The sequence below is a fragment of the Apis dorsata genome, unplaced genomic scaffold (assembly GCF_000469605.1).
Source record: "Apis dorsata unplaced genomic scaffold, Apis dorsata 1.3 scaffold_631, whole genome shotgun sequence".
NCBI lineage: Eukaryota > Metazoa > Arthropoda > Insecta > Hymenoptera > Apidae > Apis > Apis dorsata.
This window is the reverse complement of record NW_006263826.1, coordinates 562,431-572,459: the sequence shown is the minus strand read 5'-3', so window position 1 is coordinate 572,459 and position 10,029 is coordinate 562,431. Positions and strand designations below refer to the sequence as shown.

At 25.0% G+C, this 10,029-nt stretch overlaps 2 protein-coding genes across 5 annotated transcripts; both read right to left on the bottom strand.

Moving 5' to 3' along the window:
* Positions 1–2,749: 2,749 nt before the first annotated feature.
* Positions 2,750–9,968, bottom strand: LOC102672630 (RCC1 and BTB domain-containing protein 1-like). 3 transcript variants are annotated; one of them, XM_006621493.2, is made up of 11 exons: positions 9,962–9,968; positions 5,203–5,300; positions 4,856–5,058; positions 4,606–4,764; positions 4,268–4,529; positions 4,066–4,193; positions 3,731–4,003; positions 3,528–3,652; positions 3,356–3,456; positions 3,150–3,280; positions 2,750–3,059 (listed from the first exon to the last, which is right to left on the bottom strand). In XM_006621493.2, coding segments are annotated over exons 1-11 (1,623 nt in total). In that variant the 5' UTR covers positions 9,964–9,968; the 3' UTR covers positions 2,750–2,918. The 3 variants fall into 3 exon arrangements, with proteins under 3 accessions (XP_006621556.1, XP_031369089.1, XP_031369090.1); XM_031513229.1 differs by lacking the exon at positions 9,962–9,968 and having other exon boundaries at positions 3,531–3,652; XM_031513230.1 differs by lacking the exon at positions 9,962–9,968 and having other exon boundaries at positions 4,280–4,529.
* On the bottom strand, positions 6,949–9,690 carry LOC102673218 (RCC1 and BTB domain-containing protein 1-like). 2 transcript variants are annotated; one of them, XM_006621498.2, is made up of 11 exons: positions 9,491–9,690; positions 9,173–9,375; positions 8,937–9,092; positions 8,574–8,844; positions 8,365–8,501; positions 8,224–8,302; positions 8,033–8,115; positions 7,831–7,955; positions 7,667–7,770; positions 7,454–7,584; positions 6,949–7,382 (listed from the first exon to the last, which is right to left on the bottom strand). In XM_006621498.2, the coding sequence occupies exons 1-11, from the start codon at positions 9,576–9,578 to the stop codon at positions 7,242–7,244; spliced, it is 1,518 nt and encodes a 505-aa protein (XP_006621561.1). In that variant the 5' UTR covers positions 9,579–9,690; the 3' UTR covers positions 6,949–7,241. The 2 variants fall into 2 exon arrangements, with proteins under 2 accessions (XP_006621561.1, XP_006621560.1); XM_006621497.2 differs by having other exon boundaries at positions 8,033–8,302.
* Positions 9,969–10,029: the final 61 nt, after the last annotated feature.

Below are 10,029 nucleotides of genomic sequence, written 5' to 3'. Positions count from 1 at the left end.
ATTTTATTTTTCACACTCTCTCTCTCTCTCTCTCTCTCTCTCTCTCTCTCTCTCTCATTTCAGTGGTATCTAGATACAAATGAAGAACAACGTAATTCAAAAACGTGTTGAAAAGCGGATTTGATCGAAAGATATTATTTGCGTATACTATCAGGACAACAACGTGAAGAATAAATTGAAAAGGAAAAATTTGCGAATTAAAAACGCGTCATTTTATCGTTATTGAGGATTTTTTTTCATCTTATTTTCTTTTTTTTTTTTTTCTCGCGAAGAGACGAGACAAAAAAAGAGATCTTGAAGGATTTTTTTTTTACGCGCGATCGAACGAGGCTCATGTTTTTTTATAAATCGTTTTTTTTTTTTTTTCGAAAAAATCTTTCATTTCCATTTTTCACTCAACTGGAAACTCGCGATGGAATTGGTTTCGCCGAAAAAAGAGAAACGCTTTAGAAAATAAAGATCGTGATCGTAACGCTGATAAAATAGGGAACAGTTGGAGATAAGACCAACGATAACGAAAGAATATATATCTGCTGTGCAATGTTTTTCTTCTGTAACTTTTGCCTTCACAACATCATTATTATCGAGACAACAACGATCGAAAATAATCGAGGTTAGTAATCCGACTAATAATCCGACTGTCGGACGAGGCAAAAGTGTCAGAATGATTTATTAGAAGTCTATACAAGGGACTCTAAACGATCTTCCTTCGTGGCGCCAGGCGCCGACGCGAGATTAAAGAACATAAGATAAAAGAAAAGAGAGAAAAAAGAAAAAAAAGGAAAAAAAAAAAAAGAAAAAGAGGCGAAGAAGAAGAAGAAAATAAGGAATCGCTATCAGATATGCTTTTCTCATTCGTTGAATTTATAAACAAAAAAAAAAAAAAAAAAAAAAAAAAAAAAAAAAAAAAAAAAAAAAAAAAAAAAAAAAGAAAAAAAAGAAAAAAAATAACGCGAAGCAACGAGAGAACGCTTGAAACAAATTTTCAAAAAGTGACGCGATAATTACTTGCGATAACGTTTCGAGTTTTCGCGCAACTAACTGTGACTCTATATATGTAATTTAATGTATAATAATCGCAACACGATAATATAATAAGTACCGACGGTCCTCCTTGTTCCAAAAGAGACGAAAACATCCAAATATCAATGGATTAAAAGAACGGATACAATAATACAGCGTACAATAATAAAACTCGTGTAAATATCATACACCCTAAGGACGTGTATATACCTTATTAAAAAAAAAAAAAAAATAAATAAATCGTGTCACGATAAGATGTTACTTAAGAGGTGATCGAAACGGAAGATTGTATTCGCGTGTGTACCATGGCTGCCTTCGATGAAATAATCAAAAGTAAAGAAAGATTTCGCGCGATATTAATATAATAATGCAATACGTAGGAAAGGAAGGAAAAATTCGTGGGTGCTAAAGATAAATTTTCGCTTTCTCGTACAAGCGAAACAAGGGAAAAAGGAGGATCGATGGGTATCGAGGAAAACATAACGGACAGACTATTTTTAGTGGAAATTTGTTTTTCCTTCTTTCCTTTATTAAAAGTCGAGAGAAATCTTACCTCTGTCAATGGGATTCACAGCGAGTCGCTGGAAAAGTAGCCCGCAGGCCTAAATACGCTCTAATTAATTACAAAAGAGAAACAGAAACTAAGTAATTACCGTAAGTCGAATAGCAGATCGAATTCGATACGACATTTTCTAGTTGCATCGTCGCGGTTTCTCGTTAATCGTCATATCGGATAACGATCATTAAAACGCTATCGGCCAACAAAAAATTGCGTTTGTCCGATGCATTCTTTTACCAATTTTCTTTACCGATCGATGTTAATCCATATCCTTCCCTTTTCTCGAAAAAATCGAGTAAAAATCAAACAAGTTTTTCTTTAAAAATAGATTTAACATAAATTTAAATTAAAAAAAAAAAATGGATTTTATAAATCGATTGAAACGCGCTATACATAAATTTCGATGTTGCAAATATTTTATTATAAATAATAGAATAAATCTAAACATTTTATTGATCTAAATTAATAGAATATTGTAATTGGAATGTTTTGGATATATCATTTTATATAAATATAAAAGTCGATTTTAAATCGAAGAATGCACCGGTCATCGCGAACGCAAAGGTAGTGCAAACTAAAAACACGTAACAACTTATCATACAGCAACCGACTACCTAGTATTACCTATACGTATAAATATATAAACATAAAGCATAAAATGACTATTCATTAAATATTGATTATTTATTATTTATTATTTGTTATTAATTATTATTCATTAGTTATTAATTATCATTGTTATTTCACTTTCTACCATCGTCGTCGTCGACGTCGTCGTCGCCGTCGTCATCGTTATCATTGTCATCGTCATCATCATCACTATCGCCATTACCATCATTATCATTGTTATTATTCAATAGTTGCGTACATATTATACGAACAAAAGTTTATTGCTTGTATATATTGAGAATATCATAATAAAAATAATGTGGAAACAATAACGGTAGATAAATAAATTCTATTAATCATATATCTCTCTGTTAAAAAAGTAATCACGCATTCTATATATTAAAATATATATTACTTTTATATTCTCTTAATGAAATTTCACATATTTCCCGTTAAATACGATTCGCTTCCTATTTTGAAATCTGCATTAATTCGTTGAATAATTAATTAGAGATTGATGTAAGTAATAATAACCACTTTAAATGCAAACAACAAAAGTTTTTTCTGATCTAGATAAAATACCTTTAATCTTAATTCGCATTTATTTTATCATGTAACAAGTGATTCGGTACGGAATTTAACGTAATTTTTTTAATATAATACGATGAAACATTATGTACAATAAATATAAAATATACAGTAATATTTTACAATACTATATTATAAATTATGTTTTAAAAGCTCCAGTTTGTGCAGCTTTAATTATAAAATTTTTTATCATATTTTCATTCAGATTAGCAAAACTTGCTGTCTGTACTATAGCAGTCATGTGATTTAATGCGAATTTGAAACAATATTCCTCCAATTCCTACAATTAAATTAAAATTAATAATATTGTGTAAGAAATGAAGAAAATATGTGTAAAAAAAAAAAAAAAAAATCACATTAAATTATTTACCTTGGCATTATTTTCAATAGCTATACTATACAGGAAAGCTACGTTTTCAACTGTTATCCCTTCCTTCATTCTTTGTATACATTGTTTTTTCAATTGATTTTCAGAATAAGTATTTGCTAATTTTAAAAGTTCTTATCGACAAAAATCGATAATTTTTATATATAATACATCATAAAATATTTCGAAAAATATATTAAAATATTTACCTTGCATATTTTCTGGATGTAAATCGAGTTCGTCGGTATACAAATATCTCAAAAAAGCTTTGTACACGTTATAAGAAAATTTATGATGTTTTATAAATTTCCTATAATACAATAATTGATTACAATATTAAAGAATCTGGATTCACGTAAAATAATATAAGTATATACCAACTTCTGGTTATTTGTGGCCAATGTTTTTGAAAATATCGTACGAAAATATTGACAACGTATCATTAAAACAGCTTTGTGCACATAAATAGATTCTTCTTGTATTTGTATAACGAGATCACTCGTAGCCTATAAAACATAAACATAAATTATTTTTGAAAAAATACATAATATGACAGAAGATATTTTTTTATTACAAATATATACTTGATCATTAAATGCTTCTTTGAAACAATCTATTAAACCCACAGTCTCTTCTTCTCCATGAAGAATAAGTGGTTGATGCATAACGTTCGGTGATGCATAACGCGCAAAAGCATCGTGTATGCATCTTAAACCAGTAAGTGTTGGAATTGTAATGCTTTGTCCTAGACACTCGCCCCACATAAATATTTGATTACTTTCTCCCATAGCTATACTTATGTGACTATAATGCGAAGCTGCTATATCCAATACTCTTCCCATTTCTTGCACTATGAGCTGAATATATTTTTTTTACTTTTTACTTAATATTTATTAGCATGATTGGTATCGCAACTTACCTGTACTGGATTACAAATATTCGTCTTCATGCCAAGACCTAATTGTCCACAATAGTTACCACCCCATACATATAAAACTCCTGTATTAGACAAGGCCAAAACATGTGCATAACCACATACTACTTTTTCTATTGTTAAAGAAAAAAATTGCTAATATTTAAAAAATATTTAACTTACATACATAAAAAAAACTTAATATTACCAATCGTAATACCAATAAGTGTTGTAATTTTACAGGGATTCGCATGATTGGCATAATTTCCAATTCCTAATTGACCAACCTCGTTACAACCCCAACTATAAATTTCTCCATTATCTGTAACTACTATGCTTGATGATTGACCACAGCTAATACAAACAACTCTTTTGTCAGTTAATGTGGAATTCACTTTCATGGGAGTTCCTTCATTTATATTAACACTATTTCCTACTTGTCTGGATGTATTTTCACCCCATGCATATACCTATATAAAAAAGGAATGTAGTTTTTTTATCATTATTAAAAAACGAACTTTAATTTCAAACTTTTATTGTCATTACCTTCCCTTCAATTGTTAACGCAAGAGAATGATGACTTCCACAAGCAATATCAATAACAAATTCATTACATAAATTTTTTGTTACAAGCATTGGAATCAAACCTTGACTGGCAGAGATATTTCCTAGTTCACAGTGACTATTATGTCCCCATGAATATACCTTTTGTGTACATATTTATGTTATTACATAATATAACATTAAATTGTTTTGTGCAATATACATATATTAAAATTGGATAAAATTCAAATACCTTGCCATCTTTAGTAAGAGCCAAAACATGTGGTCCTTTACCATATGCAAAAGTTTTTATGTCTTTACCGCATAATTCTTCAACTCTTCTTGGATAAAGAGTATTGTAAGTATCACCAGTTCCAAGACATCCAGATGTATTACTTCCAACAGCATATACCATTTTATCTTTTGTTACAATTAATGCTTCATTACCAAAATTACCTGTTTAATAATAATAGTTGATAGAAGTATGATATTTTATAGCTTTATATTGCTAATTTTTTTTATAAAAATAAGAAAAAGAATAAAAAAAAATAAAAAATACAAAAAACAATTAAAATAAAAATGAAAATGAAAATATTTTACCATATACAAGTGCCATATGAATCTTCGAAACATAATTTAAATCTAAAAAACTAAAAATTGGCCAATTCTTCAAATCCCAAGACATTTTTATATTTATCCTAAAAAATGCTTATTAATTAATGATCTTAAATAGAAATTTATTTAGTTATTTTAGTTTTAATTTTTATCAAATCCTTTTTTAATCATTTACACCATATTTTTTTTCATTCTCTTTTTTTAATATTTTTTTTAATATTTCAATATCACAATAAAAAATAAATTTAAAACAATAAAATCAGTTAATATATCAATAATATTATTATATTATATTATATATATTATATATTATATATATATTTATATTATAAACAAAGATTTTTATTTATATATATATATATATTAATCACATTTTATTAAAATTTAATTTATTCTTGTTAAAAAATTATATTGATGCATTAAAAAACAAATTTGTAACAAGAGATTTGTAATAAACATGATTTTAACATTTATATAAATATATTTATAAAATTAAATTTTTTTATATATAAATGCACTTGTTAAACAAAAATAGTTTTTATAGTATCATCATTTATTACATTATTAATGATTCTATCAAAATTTTATAATTTTTATTTACAAACATTAGTAAGAAAGTGAAATAGATCTAATCTATACACAAGGAAAGAAAATAATGAGAGAAAGACAGAAATAGAGTAAAAATATTTAAACCAGAGCCATCTGTAGAGTGCAATAAATGAAACAAATAAAGTAAGAACAGAAAATAATGAGAGAAGAATAGAGATAGAGTAAGAAATGGTCATCATTATCTCTTGAATATTAAAAACATTTTTTCAAAATTAAGTTAAAATAGAAGATGAGTATTATTTTTTGAATATTTTTAAAAAAATATTTTATTCTATTTTTAAAAAAATATTTTTAATGTTCGAGAGATAGCGCTAACAGTCAATTATCCTATCTTTATTCTTTTCCTATTATTTTCTATCTTTAATTTAATTTTATACGTTTCATTTGTGGCATTCTTAATATGGCGCTAATTTCAATATTTTTATCTGTGTTTTCTCCCATTTTTCCATACTTTTTTTTCTTGTTTTTGGCATGATCATTGATGAAATACGCAATATGAATTTGAACACATTTTTATTATTTTTCTTTCAAAATTACAATGAGTCTTAATTTTTAATATAAAAAATATAAATATCATATTTTTGGTTTAACAAACAACAATTATCTCACAAAATATATTCTAATATATAATGCAATATTTTATATATATTACGTATACGCCAAAATATTCTGAAATAAATGTTTCATTTCTTATTCGTAATTTTCTATTAAAATTTAGTTTTGATTCCATTATTATATCAACTTTGTTTTATTTTAAATCAGCAATATTAAATATAAATATATATTAAATTATAAAATTATAAAATTTAATACCCTTGGCATTATTGGAAAAAAGAAATATATTATTTGTTATATATTGATTATACACTTTTACTACATTCACATTATGTATATTATTATGTTTATGATAAAGATATATTTATATATATGTATATATATTCTACATTTTTTTTCAAATATTTACATACTTTTATCTCTTTATTTATATTATTATTTATGTATATATATTTCCTTCCTATTTATATTTATAATGACTTGAAATATGTTAAAAATAATAATAATAATAATAATAATTGTATAATCTATATTAAAATGAATAAAATGCAGTAAAAAATGGCACAATTAATAAAAAAATATCTTTTCACGAATTCTATTATAATTTTTAAATACAAAATAGTGTATTGTGATTATTTGTATGGTAAATTAATAATAGTACAAATAATTATTAAAAAACAATTTTCAATAGCTAGCCATTATTACAAAATTTACATATTAAAAATATTGTCATCACCTTTTTAAGAAATATTGATATTTAATAACAAAATTTATTTAATCTTGTAACATAATAAGGTGAATTATTCGTATCAAAGTATCACAATTGATTTCTTTGGATCAGAAAATATACATATTTTGAGCTAAGTTTTAAAAGCACCTGCTTGAGCAGCTTTAATTATAAAAGTTTTAACTGTACTTTCATCTAGTTTAGCAAAATCTGCTGTCTGTACCACTGCAGTCATATGATTTAATGCAAATTTAAAACAATATTCTTCTAATTCCTAGAAATATATGACATATGAAATAATTAATAATATTTTATGTAAAATAATATAAAAAAAATATGATTTACCTTAGCATTATATTGGATAGATGTATTATACAAAACGATCACATTACTGACTGTAATTCCTTTATTTATTATTTGTATGCAATACCTTTTTAACTGATTTTCAGAATAAGCATTAGCTAAATCTAGAAGTTCTATGAAAAAAGAATATAATTCATAAAATATATTATTCAATATTATATACATTTTTTTCTAATGAGAAATGAAAATATTTACCTAATGCATTGAGTGGATCTAGAAATGGATCAATTTCATTGGTGTATAAATATTTCAAAAAAGTTTTATACACATCATAAGAAAATTGTTTATGACATATAACACTATAATGTATAATTATATTAGTTAAAAAATATAAATACATATTTCAAAAATTAATTTACCTTTGACTATTTTCTGCCCAATGTTCTTGAAACATTGTTCTGAAGTAATGACAACGTATCTTCAAAATTGCTTTGTGCACATGAATAGGATTTCCGTGAACTTGAATAATAAGATCACTAGTGGTCTTTAACATGCAGCAAGAGATGACATCAAAAAGTGGTAAAATTAACAAACATGTTATTATTCATAAAATATACATACTGAATCATCAAAAGCTTCCCTTAAACTGTCTATTAAATTTGATTCTTCGTCACTGTGAAAAATAAGGGGCTGATGCATAACAGCTGGAAGTGCGTAAAATGCAAAAACATCATACAAACATTTTAGTGGAGTAAGTGTTGGAACTTTAACATTCTGGCCTAGACATTGACCCCACATAAATATCCGATTACCTTCACATAAAGCAATACTTATACAATTATAATATGATGTTGCTATATCTAGTACTCTTCTCATTTCTGGTACTTCTAGCTGTACAAAAATATTTATCAATTTTTTTCAAATATTTTATATTTATAAAAATATATTTTTACCTTTGTAGGTTTCCAAATATTAGTATTAAGTAAAACTGTAGTAAGACCTAGTTGTCCATAATTATTAGCTCCCCAAACATAAAGAACACCTTCATCACTTAATGCTAAAGTATGTATACTACCACAAACTACTTTTTCTATAAATCAAAATAAATACAATTAATAAAAATATCCATATTTTAATATATAAAAAAAGAATTTAATATCACCTATTACTATTTTTGCAAGTGATGTTATTCTGCATGGATGAAATTGATCATTATTATTATTTTCAATTCCTAATTGACCAACATCATTACGACCCCAACTATAAACTTCTCCATTATTTGTGACTACCACACTGAATGAGTCTCCACAACTAATACAAATAACTTTTTTGCCAGTTAATGTAAAATTTAATTTTCTAGGTATATCTTGTACTAATGTTGTTATATCATGACAACCTACTTGTCCTGATGTATTTTGACCCCATGCATATACCTGAAATAATATCATACATAATTTTAATAAAAAAAAAAAATAAAAAAATTTTAATAAAAAAAAATAGCTGTGATTGAATATTTGTATTTTACCTCTCCATCATTTGTTAATGCAAGAGAATGATGACTTCCACAAGCTATATCAACAATAAATTCATTACATAAATTTGTTATTATTGCTGGGGTTAAAGCTTGACTGCCAAAAGTATTTCCTAATTCATAATGACAATTTTGTCCCCATGAGTACACCTTTCATATAAATTATATCATTATTAAATAACATAATATATTTATTATTATTTTTATATAGTTGGATAAATTTTAAATACTTTTCCTTCCTCCGTAAGTGCTAAAACATGAGGACCTTTACCATATGCAAAAGTTTTTATATCTTTACCACATAATTCTTCAATTTTTTTTGGATAAAGAGTACTTTGAGTATCACCAGTTCCAAGACATCCACAAGTGTTATTTCCAACAGCATATACCATTTTATCTTTTGTTACAATTAAGGCTTCATTACCAATATTACCTGAAAATAAAAATAATAAATAACATTATAGTCATATGTAAAATATTGTATTAAAAAAAAAAATTAAAATAAATAAATAAATAAATAAAAATAGCTATCAAAAAATAATTATTACCATATACAACAGCCATATGGATATTCGAAATAAATTTCGGTTCTAATAAACTAAAGATTGACCATTTTGTCAAATCACAAGAATACATATTTATTAAAAAATTTACGATTCTAATAATTTAAAAAAATGTCAATAAAAATTGATGAAATTGTTTTTCACATTCAAATTCAATTTTTATCACTGTTGTTTATAAATTGAACACATGTATATTTTGATTCAATTTATAATTCTTAAATAATTCTTAAATATAGCGAACGAACAATTATTATAAATATTTCTATTAAATTGATTTAAATTTTTTATTAATAAATATACTAAGTATTATTAAAAATTATTTTTTTAGATAAATGTATTTATAACCAAATAAGTTAAAGAAAAGAAAAATTTAATATAAGACAATACATTGTATATTTCTTATAAATAATATAAATATAAATCTTATCTTTTATTACATTAATAATACTTTACTACATTAATATTAATGTAATTTATGATATATAATGTAATGAAAATCTTTCAATTTCTGAAATATCATCACA